Source organism: Diuraphis noxia, unplaced genomic scaffold (genome assembly GCF_037042655.1).
Source record: "Diuraphis noxia isolate RWA-SAM2 unplaced genomic scaffold, SU_Dnox_SAM2 contig0001, whole genome shotgun sequence".
Classification (NCBI taxonomy): domain Eukaryota; kingdom Metazoa; phylum Arthropoda; class Insecta; order Hemiptera; family Aphididae; genus Diuraphis; species Diuraphis noxia.
Window position 1 is genome coordinate 79,147,200 of NW_028301711.1, and position 23,559 is coordinate 79,170,758.

At 31.2% G+C, this 23,559-nt stretch overlaps 2 protein-coding genes across 2 annotated transcripts in view; one reads left to right on the top strand and one right to left on the bottom strand.

The window, feature by feature from the left end:
* Positions 1-23,559, top strand: part of LOC107162340 (uncharacterized) — a 148,686-nt gene that overhangs the window by 35,790 nt on the left and 89,337 nt on the right. The window lies entirely within an intron of this gene.
* Positions 12,755-23,559, bottom strand: part of LOC107170977 (uncharacterized) — a 65,026-nt gene continuing 54,221 nt past the window's right edge. Inside the window, exons 5-6 of the mRNA XM_089216089.1 lie at positions 15,226-15,302; positions 12,755-14,534 (exon numbers count right to left, since the gene is read on the bottom strand). Of these exons, the coding sequence (XP_089072215.1) occupies positions 13,964-14,534; positions 15,226-15,302 (648 nt within the window). The 3' untranslated portion in view covers positions 12,755-13,963. The remainder of the gene's footprint in view (positions 14,535-15,225; positions 15,303-23,559) is intronic.

Sequence of the window (23,559 nt, forward strand, 5' to 3'; positions counted from 1 at the left end):
GGCTCAATTTTGTTTCAGCTCAAAAAATCAAATATTTTTTGTTTATATAACATATATTATATGGATGCCATAGGTGACATGTGTACACAGTTATAAGTTATTTGCATATAGTAATGAGACATCATCTTCACATATTCAGCCCTAACCTAACCTAACGTTCGGCTTATCCACCAATAAATGAACAACAGTATTTTTGAAATACACATAATAGGTAACGATGAATTCAAGATAGTAGATATTATGGGCGCAATTTACTATACCCGTTTTAGACCCCCGAAAAATCCCGGGCGCAATTTACTATAGTATTTTTACTACCTACTTAATGTGGGCGCAATTTACAAGCGCCCCATCAAATAATAATAATATGGAACAATATTGTTAGGTAGGTATATATTATAATACCAATAACACCATTATCTATTATATATTATATAAATTGAGCTTAATCCCCGTCTTCACGGAGACTTGCTCTCCCCAACTTATGTACATAATAGTGCATGTGGTATATGGCATATACCTATGGTATGTATACACATATTATTTAACTAAGCTCACAATTACACCACGATATATATCTATAGACGTATAGGTATCGATGCCGGTCCTATTTATATAATATTATTTCGTTCACATTGTTCGAAACTCTTTTTTGTTCGAGCACGAGTCGAATTCGGTACCCTCATGCACGGTTTACCGTAATAATATTACGCATATACCTACCTACAGGTATATACCGCGGTGACCTAACGGTAATCCCGTGGACTTCCCACTGCGCTTTCCGGCTGGACGACGATTATTGTGAACCCTTTACACTTTGGCGTATTATATTTATATATACATATATATAATATATACTCGATATTATTATTATTATATGTTCGACGTGATAAGATTTGTTATAGTTTACGCTTATTATAATATGTATTGTGCGTTTAGTCGATTAGGGCAGTGTACCTACGTACAAGTTCCGACATCATGTGTAGAGGTCAAGACTGCTGTTCCAATATTTTGGGGAGGGGGTGTCACGTTGGTTTTTAAAATAAAATACAAATGAGGGTTAAAACGATCAATACCTGCGGTTGATTTATTGATGGACTACAATACTATACCTATATATAGGTACAAGTTGAACAAATGTCTAGAAAACTCCTAAATAATCTATCTACTGCGTTATGTGTATTAAATAAGCAAGAGTTGATCAATTCGATTTAGAGGAGGGGTAAATTGTGAGCCCATCACGGGGGTGCAAAAATTCTAAAACGTCACCACGACGGCGTTGAGGTTATTTACGAGTTAGTTTCTTATTCGGCCACCTCTACGATATAATAATAATAATATAAACGGTAAAATAGTACGAGATTTGATATTCAAAATTTTAATATAAAAGAAAAAGTAGATACCTCAAAGTGATGATCTAAAAAAAAAAAAGCGGGTAAGTCGTGGATGTCGCTCTGCTGTACAGTAGGTTACTGTAATGGATGGGATTAAATTTGAATGCAATGATAGGCATCATTGTATAATACGAAAAACGATTCTGAACGAAGATGATTTGTCAGTCTAGGATATTGTATTATATTTAAATATTGTCATATATTCTATTTTGAAACAAATATTTTATTTTTAAATTAAGACGGATTTTGCATAAGGCATGGTTAATCAATTAGTGTAGTTATCATAATTCATAATACCTTATATTATCATAGATATACATATACCTGGTTTGAGGATAAATCGTTATCATTACGCGATTTCATAAAAATTTAAAACTCAAACGCTCAAAACATTCTTCCTATAATGACGATTCAAATTTTCTCTATAGCTATTTATAGCAAAACTTATGGAAAACTTAGTGTTGAATTTTATAACCTTAAATAAAAATACAAACAATATTATGAATTTTGAACTATAAAATAATTTGCAAATATTCATGGTTTTGACGAATTTTTGTAAATATTTGAAATTCAAATGCTTATAAAAATTTAATTTGCATTTCCAGTAGACATTTTTTTTGTGATAAAGATTGAAAAACTTGTAAGGAATCTTATATTAAATTTTTAAATCTTAGCTTAAAAAGAAAATTTTTTATTAATTTCTAGCTTAAAATAATTTGTGAATTTTTGTGATTTTTACGTATTTTGTCAAAATTCAAACTTTGAAAGCTTATAAAAAAAAATTGGAACTATGAATTTATTTCATTTTTTAACTGCTATTGTAATAATATGTTAAAAGCCTTGTATTAAATTTTCAAGATTTTCTATCCAAAAAATAAATTTTTATCGATTTAAATTTAAAAAAAAACTAATAATGATCGAAAATTGCATATACCTATGAATAGTTCAACTTAAGTCAAATTTTTTTTAAAAATTTCATGGTGGATAGAACATAGGTACATATATAAAAATTCAGTGAAAATTTCATGTATCAATGGTCATTCGTTTTAAAGTTACATGAAAAATTAGAATCGATTTTGTCGAAAACTGATTGTACGTAAAATTTCCTGTTTTTCCGTTAATTTTAGTTTGCTTATCCCAATTATTTAGAAAAATATTAAGAATTTTTTACTTTTGATCCCCCAAAGTATCAACTAGATTCACTTTTTGATTTAACAAGGTACCGAAGTTAAAAGTCGAAGCATTTTTACTGCCCCAAAACGTAATGACAAACACAAAAAAAATTCATGGTTTTGACGAATTTTTGTCAATATTTGAACTTCAAACGCTAATAAAATAAAATTGTGCCTATGTATTCTTACAATTTTTTAATCACTATAAGAATAACTTATGAGGAACTTTGTATTAAATTTTCAAGTATTTTGATACGGCCAAAAAAATTTTATTGACACTTCAAAAAAATGTTTTCAGAAAAATTGAAAATTTCAGTCGTCTATAAATATCTCAAAAAAAGTCAAAATATTTTGAAAATTACATCATGTAAAGAAAATGCCAATCTAAATAACTGATAAAATTTTCAAGTATCTACGACTTATACATTTTGAATAATAACAAATATTTAAAATCGTTTTAGGATAAATCGTTATAGTTACGCTATTTCGTAAAAATTTAAAATTCAAACGCACTTAAAATTTTTCCTATAATTATGCTCGAGTTTTCTCTATAGCTACTTGAAGGAAAACTTATGGAAAACTTAGTGTTGTATTTTATTAAGTATAGTATCCTTAGTTATAAAGGCAAAAAAATTTATGATTTTTCAACTTCAAAATTACTTGCAAATTTTCGCGTATTCGACAGATTTCGTAAAATTTTGAACTGTAAACGCTTATTAAAAAAAAAATTGTGACTTACGATTTTTAATTTTTTTTAGCTACAATAAGAACAACTCATAAGGAACCTTGTATTAAATTTTCAAATTTTTTTGGTCGTCAAACATTTTTTTACCGACACTTCAAAAAAAAATTCTCAAAAAAATTGAAAATTTCAGTGGTCTATAAATAACTCAAAAAAAGTCAAAACTTTTTGAAAATTAAACTGTATATATATAACACTAACATAAACATTTGGTGAAAATTTCAAGTATTTACAGTGATTAGGTTTTGAAATACAACCATATAAAAAAATCAATTTGGTCGAAAACTGGTTTTGCGTAATAATTCCAATTTTTCTGTCTTTTTTTTTTTGTTTTTCTCGATTTTTTTGAAAACTGTTGGAAAATGTTTACTTTTGACCTTTATAATGCACCAAGGATCTTCAATCTTACATCGGAAACCATCCCAAAGTTTGAAATCGAAGCATTATTTCGACTAGTTTTGCTGTACACAGACACAAAAAAAAAAAAAAAAGACATCATTGTAAAATCAATACATTCATCACTTCTTTCAGAATCTAAAATAATGAAATATAACTTTGTAAACATAATAGTTTAGGAACATAATTTTTGAACCACTTATAACATAATTTTTAACTTTTAAATAAAAAAAAAAACACAACATAATATCATTAATCATTAAATAATATAAAATAAAACTTTGGTTAATTAATAGTTTAGTAGGTAACATAATTGTTGACTTTTAAAATTAAATAAAAAACTAAAAAATAGTATAATATTATTAAATAAAATAGTTGAAAGAAGATTGTTGAAGAAGAAGGTTTTATATTATTATTCACTATCAACTTCACAATTATCACAAGTATAATAAGCAGTAAATTTAACAATTAAACACTTGGTGTGCTTCAAATTTATACTTAATAAGTACATATTCGTACTTGTTCATGAACATATTCATATTGAAAGGATTGAAATTCATCGCTTTTGATAAACTTGTGGCCTCTGGTTGGCGAATCGACAGTGTAGAATTCCGTTTCAAAAAATTAGAAAACCAGTCCTTACCAGCTGATTCATTTTCAATGCAATAGGTACAATGGTACTTTTATGTTTAATTTATGAGCAAACTCAAACGCTAATTTTCTAACATCTCTGGTACTTAATCCGAAGTACATATCACAACGATTTTTTAAATAATTAGATAACAAGGTTTCTTGATCACTGTTAAAAACTCTAGTATGTAGTTGATAACCACATTTTGGTGGAGAACTCTGTCCTAACTTACTAGCTCTTAATTTTTTGACAAATTTTGATTTTTGATTTTTGAATGATTGAATTTTGATTCAAACTAACATGGCAAATTTCAAATTCTCTAGCAAATGACCGTACTGATTTGCTTTCATTAATGCACATATCTGCAGGTTTCTTCATAACCTCATTGTCAGTTCCTCTGTTAATAGTTCTTTTTCTTATTCGTGCCATAACTACAAATCAAAATATAAAATAATATTTGCTAAACTCTTAATAAAATATAAAATGTTGCAATTGTAACCGGATAAGCTGTTACATTTGTACCCAATCAATATTTTTCTAAATACTTAATTAATAGAAAAAATACTGACCAGTGACCTGTTGGCTGTTAAGGCATTCACACCTAAACAGACAAAAACTACACAACTATTGTAATATATAAAAGTAACTATGGTGATATACAACAAAACTCTGTATTCAAGTAAAAAAAGTAATTGAATGATTTTTTTTAGTATCAGTTATCAAAAACACATTTCATTTTGTTTTTCATTCGGTAAACATGTTATCATAATTTTGATAAGGGACATTGATTGTTATACAGCGGAACCAACTGTTATATTTTATTTGAGATTTTTGTATTGGTTAATGACCAAATTATTGGTTGTGTTACAATTGTACCCGGTCTCCCTATGGAATGGATGGAATTAAATTTGAATCCAATGATATTATATTATTGTATACGAAAAACGATTCTGAGCGGAGAAGGATTATGGAGGATATATTATGGATTATTAAAAATTTTCAAATCTTAGATTTAAAAAAAAAAATTTTATGAATTTCTAGTTTAAAATAATTTGCGAATTTCCGTGATTTTTATGTATGTTGTCAAGATTAAAATATTAACGCTTGTAAAAAAAAACGTGACATCGTGACTATGTATATTTCTTTTATTTTTCAACTGCTATTGTAAAAATATGTTAGGAGCCTTGTATTACATTTTCAAATCTTAAATATAAAAGGAAAGTTTTTAATTAATTTCTAGCATAAAATAATTTTCGAATTTTTATGATTTTTACGTATGTTGTCGAAATTCGAACTTTGAATGTTTATAAAAAAAAATGTTAACTATATAATTCTTTTATTTTTCTGCAACTGCTATTGTAAAATTATGTTAGGGACCTTGTATTAAATTTTCAAGCTTTTCTACCCAAAAAATAAATTTGTATCGATATTAATTTTTAAAAAAACTAATAATTAGGGTAGAGGACTTGTAGCACTAAAAAATCACCAAATATGCACTTAAATATATATAATATGCATTAAAAATATGCACTTTAAAAATAATATGCATTTTAAAATGAACATTTTTTTTTTTAATTATTTTAATGAATAATATATTTTATTTACATTTTAAGTACAACTTACAATAGTTACAATACGTTTTTATTTATTTGTGTTTATTTTATGGGTTTTGATATAATTCAAATTAATGTTTAAACTTCTAAAAAATAATCTACAAAACATTTTAGTTTCAAATATTTAAGGTTAACACACATTTTTACCTTGAAAGTTGATTTAACAATTACATTTTTTTTCAAATTTTCAAACTGAAAACTTTTTCTAAAAATATTATGATCAAAATTTAAAATAACTTTAAATTCAATGTTATTTTGGTTGTTTAAATTAAAACATCTACAAATAAAATATTGATAAAATGATAAATTATTCAAAATATGCATCTAAAAGTATAAAATGGAAGAAATATGTCCTAAAACTAAAAAAAACTGAAAATATGCATTTATATACAAAATAAAATTTCAATACTAGCTTTGTTAAAGCATGAAACGTATTTGTTTCGTTTTCTGCTATTTTTGTGATCGTATAAAAAAAATATGCAAATGTTACAAGTCCTCTGCCCTACTAATAATGATCGAAAATTGCATATGCCTATGAATTGTTCAACTTAATGGTAATTTGTTTTAAAATTACATTATAAACCAAAATTGATTTTGTCAAAAATTGATTGTGCGTAAAATTTCCCAGTTTCCCTTTAATTTTTAGTTTGTTTATCCCGATTATTTAGAAAAATATTGAGAATTTTTTACTTTTGACCCCCCAACGTACCAACTAGATTCACTTTCTGATCGAACGAGGTACTGAAGTCAAAAATCGAAGCACTTTTACTGCCCCAAAACGTGATGACAGACATAAAAAAAAAAACAATACACACCATGGTAAAATCAATATACATTCCTCGCTCAGTCGCTTCGCTCAGAATCTAAAATGTGGAACACATTGGTATTCATTAATGATTTTATATCTATGATATAAAATGGATTGCCAATAACATCTGAATATTTTTTTTCACTGGAGACGAAAAATAAAATGTTATTCCATATTGATCGTCACATCTTCCGCACGTATCGTTATCATATACCAGGTTCCAACCAGTCATATTATAGTAACGACTGGACACGAAATTCGTTATTGTGTTGTAAGTTGTAACGTTCGAGATTCATTATCTGTCAGATCGTTTTCAGCTCAGTATTTTATTGCGCGCGCAAATTCATGATCCAGGCGTGCATTGTGCAGTATGATAAGAATAATAATAATAATAATCGTATAGTATAATAGTTTATCGACATTGACGACTCGAATAATAACATTATTATCGCGTGATAAAATCGTTGTTTTTAAATTATGACTGCCGCCGAGCGGAACGAGAAGGAATCGACTGTAACATTACCATCGTGGGCTTAACACTGGCGTGAGGGGTTTTCTCACTTATATTATTACCTGTTATTATTATTAATATTATTATACACGATAAACTACCTACATGATATTATTATTTTGTTATAACCATACCATATTATTATTATCCTCTTAAGAGTCAGTCATCGTGGAGTCTGCAGTATACCTTGCTATACCTATGTATCTCTATAATATACTGCGGACGAATTACTCGAGAGTTTCACTATACACCGCGGTTAGCTATCCGTATCGATTGGAAAGTATATTATTAACATTAAGAGGGCGCTATACCTGCACGTGTTGTCTCCGTCTTACAAGTGCGTAACATACCAAGCTTTACGTTCAGCAGAAAAAGTGTAGCTGTGTTAATATTAAAATTTAGAATGAATTGACCTCTAATGAAATTTAAAGGTAAGATTATTAAGATATAACAACTATTTGCAATTCTAAAATACTCATAAATCGCTTTAAAATTATAATAATATGATAATGAGCCTGAGGTTGTCTAGATAATAATCTTACCTTTGAATTTTATTAGAGGTCAATTCATTCTAAATTTTAAACTAACAGAGTTACACGTGTTCTGCTGAGCGTAAAATGTGCTACGTTACGCACTTTTAAGACGGAGACAACACGTCATGTGGGTATCACGTCCTCTTAAAAAGCTGTTTACACACGGAGCGGACGCGGATTCTTTTTGAGACGGCGTCCGCGCCTTGCCTACTTTTGCACAGGCATGGATAATGGCTCTGCAGTGTGCACTCAAGAGGGTCAACGGATTCGAATATTATTAAAAGTAGTTTCCGAGAGAACATCAAAACATAAAATAGTATAGCAATACTACGCAATATTGGAACCAGATGTCATTGATTACTTGTACATTTTTTTTTTTTTTTTTTGGAACGTTTTAGAACGTCTTAGACGACGTTGATGTCCTAGCTAAAAACGTATACCAATAACATACAAATTCAAAGGTAAATTGAATTTAAGTTTTTAGAGTAGAGAATGTATTGATTTTACAATTACGCGTGTTGTTTTTTTCTGTCATTGTCTTATTGGGGCAGTAAAAATGCTTTGATTTTCTACTTCAGGCATCCTTTCTGGTAAAAATATAAAGACACATATTGAACATGGTTTTTTTTATAAGTATTTAAAATACAAATTTTGATCAAATTCAATTTAGAACCACTAAAGTAATCAAACTATCTATTTTGTAATTAAAAATGTATAAATTGTTCAATTTTTAAGCAAAGTATTAACAATTTAAAAAAAAAATAATCATAATAAGCAGCTGTTCATACTGTAACCAAAATATAATAAAAACAATGTACCGATGATACACCATTTTTTTTTTTTAATCTATATTTTAATTTCAAATAACCTTGTTAAGCATTAATGTCTAGTACTAAAAATGTAAAATAAATTACTTGAATAACAATAATATCATAAAATATAAGGATAACTGATAATATATAATATATAGACTGGCAGAGACAATATTCGCTCAGAATCGTTATTTGTATACAATTAATGGTCGTATGATTTAATATCATTGAATTCAATTTTAACATATTATACACTGTAGAAGCCCATAACCCTAACGGCCTTAACACGATATCTAATGTACGCCAATGGTGGGCATTAACTTGTTAAAAAGTTAAAGTTAAGTTAAAAAGTTAATTTTTTTTAACTTAACTAGTTAATTATTTTTGTTTTAAACTTAATTAACTTATTCAGTTTAATTTGTATGGTTTTAACTTAACTTTTTAAAGTTAATTATCATTATAGTGCAGTTAAGTTAATTTATATTTTTTTTTATATATCACGTGGAACCAACAGAAAACTTATTCTTTCGATTTTGGTAATTTATTTTTCTGATGTTATAATATCATCAATTCATAATAATCAAATTATATTTTAATCTTCACTACTAAATAGTATTAATATTAGAATACTGATAAGCGTTTTGCTAAATATTTGTATAAATTAAAATACTAGGGCAATTTATGACTTATGATTATTGTGACTTGAAAAAAAAAATTAACTTTTTTTTAACTGAGTTAAGTTAATTTTATTTTCTATCTTAACTTTTTACTTATCTATTTAATTTTTTTTTTTAATAACTTTTAAGTTAACTGAAGGCAATTTTATTGAATTAACTTAACTTGCCAAAGTTAATTTTTTCCATTAACTTGCCCACCTTTGAATGTACCTACATCAGAGCACTACCAATTTGGTATCTAGTAGTTGTACCACTCTGCCGCGCTGGTGGGATTAAAAAGCTTAATAATTATCGAGTCATAACATTAATGTATTTTTGGCAATCAGTATCTATGGAGTATAAACAATATAACATATTTTAATCACACGAAATTGGCTAAAAAATATATTGCGAAAATTCCGAACTCTGTCGATAACGATATATACAGCTTGAGTAGAGGACTTTTCTTATCATAATATAGTATATAGTTTTAAGATTGAATTTTGTGCAAAAGTTCTCAAAAACATTAAAAAAAAAATGTCTTTTTAAAATTGTATTGCAATGATTCTAAATCATAAAAAAAAAAAATATTTAAAGATTAATATTGTTTTCGATTAAAATATTAAATCAATTTGTGTGTTTGCCTTTAAAAGAACGACTCTGTATAATAATGCAATATATTATTGTTGACCAGACACGTGTTATTACGGGCGCATACCGTATTATAGCTTTACCCAGGTTATACCTAAACTAAACTACCACCACCACCACCACTACCACTACCACTAATATAAACCATTAGCACTATACCACGACTACTAACTACTGCATACGTTCTACGTGTATAATATGCGTATCCTGGTATATACATATTATATTGTATAGGGACGTGATCCCTCGAGGCAAGTCGTAAATATCGCACACACAAGCCCCGCCGAACCCGTCGTGTCGGCCGAGATGAGTTCAGCTTTTAAAGTGAGTGTACACCTACGCTTGTGTTTTAATTTATTGATATTTTCGTATATTATGTTTAATTAACTCATGAAAGAGGAGGTGTTCCGGCGATCTCTATATGCGACGGACGTGTGTTATTGTTATTATCTTATGAACAATTAATAAGTATTGCGGCGTGTTTGATAATAGCCTACAATATTTTTGTAACATATAACATACGTGTGGGGATAATACCTTACCACGGTAGAAATCTTTTATTATGACGTTCGAGAGACCGAAGGAAAATATAGGCCATATAATAACCGACAATCATAATTTATTATTAAATTGTAACTAATCAACCATCACTAGTTTGAACTTCGATTTTTAAACATCGGAATTATCTGAGAAAATCAGTCTGGTTTTGGCTGTAATATAACAAAAAAAAAACGTCGGGATGCAACGAAAATCTATATACGGAAAATTAACTACAAAAAAAAAGAAAGTTTTTTAACTTAAGATCGATTACTATAACGTTATTTCTGATTATAGCGATCGTTTCGTCGATTTCCGTATGCAGTGCAGTTATAATATATGTACCTTATATGTGCGCCATTTGTCACATATACAAATAAATGGGTGTTTCGCTCAAACCTGCATATCATGGTTTGGAGCCACTTTTTCAGTGTCGTGCTGCTGCGTCATGATTTATTAAATCTTCTCTGACTACACACACTCGCACACACGCACACTATTACTGTCACACACGCGCGGGACGTAAAAGTCTGATCGCAATATAGGTACAACGTTTCGTTTATCGCGGTGACCCGTAACACCATAATTGTGGTATATAGGTAGGTATACTATATATATATATATATACTCGGCGGCATTTATTGATGAGATCGGTAATATCGTTTGCCAACCGCGATACAAATTGAATTGTATCTCTCCGATACTGCACGCACGCCAAAGCGGTTCGATTCTATTAGCATCGTTTCCATGCTCTGCGGCGGGTGGGTGGGTGCGTGAGGGATATGGTGGGCAAAATCTCCGATACGAATTATGGTCAACGGCGGCCGACGCAGTAATTTGATTTTTCTCTCCGCTACACATAATATATATTTCCCTCACCGGAACTACTTAACTGCCGCCGTATCCTCGTGTGCCTCTGCTGCTGCTGCAGTCGTCTCGCCGCGGATGACGCACGATCCAATGACAATAAAATCGGAAAAGCTACACCAATTAACGTCCGAAGCGAATAGAAGTTACCTACATACATATCCATAAAATCGTGCAGGTTAAACTTCACAACCTATGTGTACACGTGAAATCGACCCCAAAAGCGGTCAAGTCAATGACAACAATATTATTAAATATTGAGTTAGTTAGGGGTTGAGCATATAATTAGTTAGTATAATATAATGAGTTCGCGTTAAGGAAAATATAATGCATTCAACTATAAATAACCTTAATATATAGGTAACTATAATATGCAGAAACATATAATCTTGGCTTCATACGACTATGGTTGAAAAAAAAGTTTTTTTTATTGACGTGTTATCTTTGCAGCTATAGGTTAAAACAATTTTTCAACTAAATTATTGAATCGACAAAAATGTTTTATTTGCAGAAATCATTGACTGCAATTTATATGTGATCAAATTTAATGCATATTTAATTATCTTTTAATTTTAACCACAGATGTGGACGTGTTTATCATAATTTTATGTAATTATAACCTATTATTTCAATGCAATGTTGGGTGTCTTCTAAAACCTAAGTCTTGTAATGGTTTTTTTTTTTTTTTTTTTTTAATTTTGAAAAATATTATTATTTGGTTTATGTTTTTCCATTTACACCTTCGCCGAGTTTTGTTGGTACAAAAACGCTGTCCCTAGAAACAGCTTAGAAACAAAGGAAAACCGGAGTCGGTAAATTGCGTCCCCCAAAAAAGGTCATAGTTATATACTACGTAAATTGCGTCCCGGGTATATTTGAAATGTACCTACGTAAATTGCGGCCTGGGATATTCCGATTTCCGATCGGTTGTTCAATTTAAAGGTAAGTATTAATCTTTGAATGATCGATTTAGATATAATAATAATATGTTCACTAATATAGTATATTACTAGCAGTCTGTGTGCATTTGATCGAAGACCTTATTTAATAACACATTTTTACTGACACGCGTTATTACTAATTGCTAATAATATATTTTTTAATTAAAAACAAAAGAAAAACAGCAAAACCAATATTTTTAATCATACCGATATTGATACAATTTTATTTACAGCCCTAAGTCTGAAAAATGAGAAGGGAAAATACTGATTTTAATATTATTGATAAGAAATATTTGGGTAGGCAATAAAAATAACTATATACCCAGGCCGCAATTTACGTGAAAAATTAAAAATGGGCCGCAATTTACAGCGACCCAGGATGAAAACATTTCATCACTCGAGAAATCGGTTGGTCCGGTTGCGGATCTGGGATGACGCCACAAGGAAAAACGGCCAACACACAGTTGATATAGGTACGGACGAGTACGAAAAATAATAATATGTAACGTTTATTAATATTAATATTTTTTTTATCAGATTATAATGTGTGCAATTGCACAATACACATTTTTTAATCATTAATAGAACTGCGTCGCTTTATTTTAAACATATTACATAAAATATATTTTACGGATTATACAGATAAAATTATTGTAATTATGTGTTATATAATTTGACGTACTTACATAATAATAGGTAGAGACAGACACAAGCACATAATATTTTAATATTCTGGCGGTGGATACGCGAAACGCTGGTGCGAATAAAACATAATAATAATTATAATGATGATAATAACATAATAATAATAATAATAATAATAATAATATTCAATAATGATGTATAATATAGGTAGGTAATATTATTGTTGAACATTATGCGACGTACGACAGTAATAATAATAATATATCAAGCACGACATCACGGTATGAGTAAACTGTCATCGTTTAAAAAATCAGCAGCGGCGGCGAACCTACGAAATGTAATAATAATGATAATAATATTAATAATTATGATAAAACGAATAATGCGCAACAATAACATAGTATCGAGTCTCAGACATGCGGGAAATCTCACCAATCGACGAGATGATGTATATAAAATATAAATATATAATAGTAATAATAATAATAACGTTTAAAATTAAAATTGAAAAGAAAAAAAAAAAAATGAAAATCTAATCGTGTTTTCCGTCATCAGCACCAGAATCGCATAATCTCGTTATACCCAAATACAACGGTGAAACGACAACTATAACTGATCGATTGACTGTCAAAAATTCCGCTCGACCAGTCTCCAGCGAGTTTCGGTTAACCGGAAAACCGGTAATTCGGCACAGCAGTCGAGCGCCGTCACAAAAACGGAAATACACGGAAAACGCTGTACACATAATATTATGTATTGTTTTATATTACACATCACTTCAGGCCCGTTTCTAAGGTCCAATATTTTACAGGATATAAAATGAAACAATTTCTGAGTGAAAAAGTCCGAAAAAGAACATTGCTGAATGAATAATATAATTCGTAAAAAAAATTTAACAAAACAAACATTAAATCAGTTATTTTAAATCATTTTTTTTTCGGACTTTTTTACAGCTAACTATTTTACGGATACACAATCGTCATAAAGGTAAATATGATACACGAATCGTTTCCGTTACGCACATGATATTGTATATAAATACATATGGTTCCGGTTGTTAGTGTGGCGTCGTCCGGTGGCCACCACCGTGAGCCGAACGGTCCGACGAACAGGCTGTGTCCGGCGAGGACGGGGACGGCGATCGGGCCGCGGCCGCTACCGCTGAAGGCTGTGGCGGTGTCACCAAGTATGGCGAAAATCTGAATCCGTTCGCTGCATGGTGTTGTTGGTACAAACTCTGGTGATGTTGTTGTTGTTGTTGTTGTTGATGGTGGTGGTGTTGTTGCTGCTGTTGGTGTGCTGCGGCAGCTGCGGCGGCCGCCATAGCCGTTGGGCCTCCTCCGCCGGCCGCGGCCAACTGCTGGTAAAGGCCGGCCGGGCCTTGCATCGACGCCCACTGATTCCACAGGTGTTGGCCGCCTGCCGCCGCGGCCGCGTTATATATCCCGCACAGCGGACCGTAAGGGCCACTCACTGCGGCCGCGGCGGCCGCCGCCCGCAGGAACAGCTGAGATCTAGCCGCCAGCACAGCCCGTTCTTCTGCCGTCAGCTGGCTGAGGCCGCCGCCCGGGTCCAACAACGGCGTTCTGAGCATGTGGTGCTCGCTCAACATCGACTCCATCGTTTCCCTGCAACAATAAAAGGGCGTGCCTAGGTGTAATAAGTCGAGAAGAATCGTGTTGATATGTGGGTGGTGAGTGGACGGTTTTGGGTGTTTAGAACTATACATTCATCCATAATAATTACTCAATCACGACGAGTGAAAAACTAATGCTTATAAAGTTTAAAGGTACCATTACACATTTACACCTCTGTGAGCAGTGACGTCACGAATAATATTTATATTTTTCAGGCGATCGTGCCAACAAATCTAAGACGGATGAATATTTATTTTATATCAGAAAAAAAAAATCTACTTAAACAGTTTGTCATATTTTCACCCTTTTGGACAAAATATGTGAGTGCAAATTAGACTATATCGAGTCATGTCAACTAAATTAGTCGGTCGTGAGGCTGTGTAAATGGTAGATAGATTTCATCGGATATTATGATACTAAAACTACAATATTAATGATTTTCGTTTGATTCCCGGGACAAAGCAATATTGCGGATTTAAGGAGTGAAAACTACGAAAGTTAATATATATTTCTTCTCTGACATAAGATAATATTTCATTTCTAAATTTTATTCGCGAACCATATCGTTTGCACGGTCTCGCGGTACCTAACAAATGGTTTTTCTCCCTCAAAGCAAATCTATAAATATTAAATATATTATATATATTTATTGATGATTTAGTAACCCTTAAGTGAAATTTACCTTTCGAATTCGGTCAACCTCGACGAATCTCGGAAACCTTTGGCAAAAGGATTGCTGTCGATTTTCAACTTGGTTATCTGTAAAACGATAAATATAAAATATTTTAATATTATTAGATGGACACGGTAACAGAACAATAATGTATTATATTGCTACCGGATAACATATTTATTATTAATTATTTCGTAACAGACAATAATATATTTCGAATCGTTAACAAGTAAAAAGTTTGCACCATTCTTTCGTATCGATACGTCATCGATATCCATTATATTATAATAATATAAACAATCGATCATATTATTTTATGTTTATATAAGTACGAAATGTATTCATTATGAACGATTTACTCGTGATGATACGTCATGGTGATCATAATAATTAATAATCAATGTGTAAGCTGCCTACGATCGCAGTGTGAACATTATTATCACTCGATAGACTTTGAAATGTGAACAGAATTTACGAGTAATAATTGGTTTTTTTTTTCAAATATATCCTTTTTTCACATTTTTTAACAGCTCCAGTAATGGCAGGCCGACAAATATTAGCTATAGGTAACCGCATAATGTATAAATATTTACTATTATTATTATTATCGTCGTCGTTGCTGGTGAGATTATGCGGACGTGTGGGCCGCGCACTAATAGCATATATAGGTAAATACCAGTATACCACATGTCACAAGCAGCACGGGCTGCCCCGGGTGTACTTATTATACGATGTATACCTGGTATTTACCACGCACCTAACACTATTATGTATTACGTATACATGTATATATTATGCTCTCCCGACGACTACCTGTCTCGCTTATTTGTAGTTGTCACCACGGGGAAGATGCGACGGGTAATGGATATCGATTTGTTTCGGTTAGGTCTCGAGCAAACGGCCGTCATACATACATAATATTATGCATTGTTATAATAATAATAATAATAATAATATTGTATATTATTATTATATAGGTAGATACCCACAGTGTGTATTTATCACGGCGCGAAAAAAAAAATACCGACCTGAACGAGACTTTGATAAGTGGCTCGACCACCCCACCCCCCTTCTACGACCGACACTCGTCGAGACTATATTAATATACATACGATGAGGAGCGGTTAAAAAAATAATGGCTGCCCATAACCGCGTGTATACGCGTATATGTATATAATGTATGTTGTATATATATATGCGTATAACATTAATATACAAACATATATATATACACACATACCGCGGTTACCGCACTCGGGTGACGTATGAGCGTTTCCGACGAGGTGTCGGTGCTGCGCTCAGGGTGGCCTAATTATATATGCGACGTAGACCGACGACGACGACGGGAGAGCCGTGGCTGTGGGTGTGGCATTTCGACGAGTCGGTCGCGCGCGGCGGGGGAGGCTTCGCACTTCCGGTAACCGTATTACACATACCGCTACATACCAATGCTAATATACATATATATATATAATAATACCAATACCTATAATGTATAATATGGTGAGTGTGTGTGGCACGTCTCAGGGTCGTCACGTACGGCGGTCATCAAACCGCTTTTTACCGCCCCTCTCCCCACCCATTCGCCCACTCAACGGCCATCGTCTCTGCAGCTCCAGCCGGTGGTCCCCGCGCATAATATTTAATAATAATACATAAGTATATATTATACACCGTAAGTATATTTAAATGTATTAAAAACAAAACGATGTTAAAATAAAACAAAAAAATAGCACGCCCTAAAACGAAAATTTCGATTACGAAGGCCGCGTGCGAATATAAGACGTGATGACGATTTCAGATTTCACAACGTTACAGCGTTATTTATCGTTATAATAAATCGTCCAGTCGAATATTATGATATATTGGACGGGTATTGTGCGACGATCGTAGGAAAAAAATGTGATGCACAAGACGTGTACGTATTTGTCCGCGAGATTTTTTACTGTAGCAGAAAAAATAGAAAAAAAATATAATACGTTAAGTTCAAGAACTGCGCGTCGTCTATTATACCTGCTGGTTGTAGTGCAGTTTAATTTAATATGATTTCTAACATAATACGAATAATGCGAATCATAATATGTGTAAGCACAATCAAATTAAAACTGATTCCTAAACGATGCGATGCGTGCAATAATAGAACGAATTGTGGACGAGTTACCTGCACTATATTTTATATACGTTTGAAGCCAATTGAACTGTTTTTCCAAGACAGTGTGAATTACTTGTTATTTAATTATTATTGTTTAAATCGTCGACGATTCTTCATGGGCATAAAGTTAAAAAAACGTCGTACAGGAAAATATATTATGATATCCCTTTGACGGCACGCCGCCGCACAATACGTTTCTATTTGTGCCTACGCTGAAAATAAGACTCATCTTATTTGTCGGTCTAAAAATAATACCGAGGATGGTTAAAATACTGAAATACGAAACTAAAATATAAAATATGTTCTTGACACCACTCAGTGTGTCTGCTGCAGGATGATGCGTAGGTTCTTAAAAGATAAATACGAAATTTGAACGAAATAATATAATACAGTTCGAGTCTTCTTGATTTTGAAAACTACTTTTTTTCGCGATTATTTCGGGTTCTATTTTATTTACAATAACGATGTCACAACTCACAATAGATCTCATTACCATACACACGACACATATGCTCTTTTATCCATTTATATATTGTATTTTCTACAGGTTAGTAATACGCACTAAACATATATTATATAACATATAAATAAATATATATAGCTAATATTCTGTCGTTCGATTTTAATTCAATTTGTATAATAAACAAGGCAATACGATTATAATCATAACATTTCATATTACATTATTGTGATTTAAAATGCTTTTACTAGATAGTTAAAAGAACTGAAGCAGAGAATAACTAAAAATACAAACGATGAAATTGAACTTAGATTTTATCACCTAACTCGTAAAAGTAATAAGTAGGAGGACTTTGTTTTGGAAACCAAAATCAGTCATAAAGTTTATAACTCGGAATAATTATAAGTATGGATTGATTAGTTTTATACATAATTCACTTATAAAAAAACAAAAATTGTCTTATGACTGAACAGCAGTCCTTAAATTTCTATCAAATCAATATTATATAATATTATATATTTAAAAACTATTTTTAAAAATTAAAAATTTCAATCACGCCAACACTGTTATTTGATGCTTTCTCTCAAGCATGTGGTAAATGGTAAGCGAAATACTGTTTAAATCATTTATAAATTGGTCGATACAAGTTTATACGCTTTTTGGTCACATAGTGTAAAAATATGGTTTGAACAGCATCTCCTCAAAAATATAATCCATTATAAAAAGATAGATAAATCTTCCAAAGTTCAAGACCATACATAATAATATACTAAGTATAATAGTATTTATCACTTCTCCGTCAAAAAAAAATACTGTAACCATAATAAACAACCTAATTGTATTACCTATAGCTCATGATTTTATATAATCCAAGATTTCTACTAAAAACATCTCATTATATTGTTTTCAAAATAATATAATATGTATGTTTAAATTGAGATTTGACAATATTGAAACTGACTAAAAAATTTTCGTGTTGGTTTACGGCATGATAATGGAAATTGTTTTTTTTTTTTTTTTCAAAACGTATGGCAAAAATAAAGTTACAACAATTATAATAATAATACGACGTAGGAACATACATTTTCCCAAAAAATCTGAGTGGGATTCAGCCCCTCCTCTCCAACAATCACTATATAGTAACGCCTATAATATGACAACGATGATAGACGTCGCTCGTGGCACGATGCAGCCGCACGAGAGTCCGCGCGACCGTAATTTATAACCCATAGAGTATATAGGTATAAACCAACCTATACCTGTACGTAATATAGCAAAGTGTCTATGCACGCGCACGCCGAGCGGTATTATCGTGTCGGTACGAAAATTACAGGGCAAACGACCTATCGATAGGTCATTAATACTGTATTACAACAAATCGGAATTAAACGGCCGTATTGAATTCCTCACTCTCCCTCTCTCGGTGCGCGCGCGGTCTCTTTTTATTATTTTCTATATAATATCATGTATATATACATATATATATTTTCATAATAATATCGTTTCATGTTTGCCGCCGCACACGTAAATTACAACGGTAATAATAATAATGTATTTTTTTATACAAATTATTATCTCTCTACCTACATCTCGCGCGTTCGCGCCCGCCGCGTATATAGGAAAAAAAGTGTGCAATAACACAGCGCGGCGGACAATATTATAATATCATGAATAATGCGTTTCTTTTCGTTATCGATCGCGGTCGTCGTGTGACGGCAAAGATCGCGTCGGCCGACCGCGATTTATCGGCTTTTAATTATTATAATATATAGGTCCGACGGCGGTCCCGCACACAGGCAAATCGGATTCGTCGCCGCGGTAGACCTGTCGAATCCAGGCACGTATAATATACATACTGTGTATAGTTTTAAGACAACGTCGTATTACACCATTTTACATGAGGTCATCCAGCCATCCTGGTTACACATACCTTAATCGTATTGATCAATTTAAAAAAAAGAAATTACGTAGGTATTTATTATTTATTAATTTAACATTATTTTTTAATAGGAACAAATGGAATAATATATAATACAAGTAATATACTATTCATACATATTATACATTATAGGTACACGTCGAAGAAAAATTATAATGAAATATCTTTGGTTTCAATATTTGGTAGCTATATACATGATGCGTACAAAATAAAAATAGAATCAACAAAATGTAATAATTATTATAATATTATATAATATATAGGTACTTCTATTTGATTGTGTATAACAGTATCCTGTCGATCATCAAAACATGTAATATATTTGATTATCTCAAAATTATTATTTTTAAATGTAGGTATATTAATATGCAATTGATGGAATGTGTATATTATATAGGTAGCCTAAACAAAAATAATATTTCTTATAAATTTTATACAGTCCATATAGCATACGATTATCTTTTGATGATAATTCAATGTCTATAATTTGTAATTTCTAAATACCTGCCTGATTTTCTTTTTTGTCGGTACCTATAATGACGATAATATTTTTAAATTTGACAGTCACTGCCACCGAGTTACTTTTCACGATTTCAAGAGTTTAAAAAGTAAAATATATACAAAAAACAAAGCGTATTAACCATTAAGCATGAAAAATAAAACAACACAATTCCACATGTAACATGTTATATTGCCGCGAGACACGAATCTAGTATTAGGTCAGTAAATGTTTATATATTTTAGCGAATATATCATAACATACGTCGTTAGCTATTATTTTATCTGTATATGACTATAATAATTATAATGTATACACTTTTACAATGTTTGACGTTTCAAAAAATTACGAAAATAGCATTATTATAACAGTGAAGTGATTTTTTTATTATTATTCAGTTTGGCGTGGTAGGTAAAAAGCGTTATATATAGGAACGATACTTTCATTTTAATGCCAAGTACTACCCGTGCATTAAGTGAAATGTATAAATGTTCTCTGAATATTATAATAATAATTTAAAACATTTTGTTAAAAATAAAAACAGACATTACTTTTATTAGAAGAAACTCAAATTAGTTTAAGAAATTTGCTTAGTATTTATACCTAAATTATACTAGGTACACATGATATTATTATTTTTTTTTGATACCAAAAGTTGGCAAATGATGCGGTGATTTTCGAGAACTTATTTTCAGATAAATCCCGCTCAAATCTTTCGAGTGCATCATCAATGCGCATACATGCAGCAGCACAGTAATCAGTTTGACACATCTGTCAACTGCAGCTTGCGTGACACTGGAATCCGTTAGAAAAGTTCTAGAATTTCATCGCGTAAGGAATATCACTAATTGCCTATATAAGATAAAAATTACGTCTGAAATGTTTTCTTTCGTTATGGTACAGACGTAGTTTTCCTGACTATTAATTCGATATTATATTTTAATAACGTCATCAAAAACATTTTAAATTGGGACTGTGAAGTCACTGAGTGTTTTGTCGAATGTTTAAAATTGTTGAGATATTGCCAAACTGCCAACTGTTTGATATGCGTTTTTGTTTATCATCAACGTCGAATATCATAGGTATACGTTGCAACCATTGTATTTTCGGTGACCAAGGCGAAACAGCAAAACTAACAACATCATCTATCAATTATTATGGACTATGACTGATTAGATGAATTAGCACCGTGAACGTATACTTATAAGTAGGGATAGGATGTTTATGACCTTAAAAACACTAAAAAATGCATGCAAATATGCACATTAAATATCAAAATTTGCTTTAAAAAAAATTAAACATGTAATTTTAAAATGCTATTTCTAATCCAAAATGTATTTTGAATTAATTTACGACTTTTTTTATAACTTGAAACTTAAATAAAAATACATAAAAATATGATATTTTGAAATTAAAAACATTGGAACTTATAGTAAGTTGATATTTAATTTTGTTTTTACTCAAAAAACACGAATAGGTATACATACAAATGCGTAGATTTATTGTCAGTGCTTTCTGAGTTTAAGTTAAGATAAGTAAGTAATAAAGATAAGTTAATTATATACTACGGGTTTCATATTTTCTCATTTTCGTTAAATGTGAAACCGACTGTGCCTGCCTATTGGTTTTTATTGAGGTTTATATTGTATTTAAGTTATTTTTTGGCGAAATATGCATTTAGTCGTAGAAATCCCTGAATATGCAAAAATATGCAAAATAAAATTGAATATATCTGATTCTATGCCACACAAAACGAATTTATAACTTGGTCTGCAATGTGCACGACTAAAATTAAAATATGCAAAATTCATAAACATCCTAACCCTACTTATAAGACGTATTATCAAATGTTTTATATAAAGTATAAAATAACTGCAACTCATGTCATCATTTTTTTAGGGAAATTTGATGCATTTTGCCATCTACATAAGAGTATAGGGGACTAACTTATACTAGATTAATTTAATTTATATACCCATGAAATCTTTGATGAAGCTTGGAATAGGCGTGTTATAATATGTATATAGCTATAGCCGAGTTAGTGATACGACTCGTTCTTGGGAATCATAAATAATTTGAAATATATTATCACATCATAACATAATATGATAATATAGTGTATCATTATTCGTGAACATATTACGACGAACAACCTGCACTATATAAGCCCCGATCACACAGACGAGTCGATTTCAATAATAATAATATAACGACCTACTTATAATTTATATCCGGAAAACGCGGAATTAGATTCACTTCCGAAAATGATCGTCGGTCCACATTTTATTATTATTATTATTATTATTACTATAAATATCAATGACATACTTACTCATAATACTCCGAGCAAACCGATCGAGGATTGGGTGACAAGTGCGACGACTGCAGATGCGCCTACGAGTGGTGTGTTTGAATTTATATCAAAACCGTTGTCTAAACGGTGACGATAATCAATAATGTTAATACTATAAACACAGCTGATGTACGTTAAAATAACGAAGGACAACCGTATAAGGTATAGTTACATAATAATATATAGGTTTCCTATGTATGTCATTATTTTATGATATCCACGACACACACACTCGACAGAATAATATTCCAACTGCAGGTATGTTCTTATTATACGATCATCGTGACTTGTTTAATGCTACGTAGGCACGTCGTCGTCGTTGTCCCGAATCTGTATATCATTATTATTATTATTAGCTGTACGATTTCGGTCGATTGGGTTTGAAAAACGTATAACAGAAGCTCGCGGTGTCTCTATCGAGCCGGTAGTCGTTCTCGTCGGGACAACGGCGTTCATCATCACGTCCCCCAAACGGGCTGTCACTATAATAATATTATAGGAGTAGGTACACCGCCAAACAACGTAATTATGATGCCGAAATCGATAATTAAACGGGTTCGGAACTCATTACCCTCGTAATACATCTATAATCATAATAGCAATAATATTATTATTATTATAAAGCGGGTCGATCGACTGTAGGCTATTATAACGTTTATATCGGAGCGCGTGTAATAAATTTCGTATGTGAGAAAAAAAAATTAAAAAAATTCGTAAGATCAGACCAGAAAATAATAATGATATACGATAATAATAATTCATCGTCGCTCAATCCTATAGAGGTGTGTGTGTGTGTGTGTGTGTGTGTGATGTTATTTATAAATCGGCTACTTACTACAATATATATTATAATATTACTATATTATTAATGTATACAAAGATAGCCGCCGAAACGTTTTCGAATAATTATTATTTATCATAATGATAGTATATTATGTTA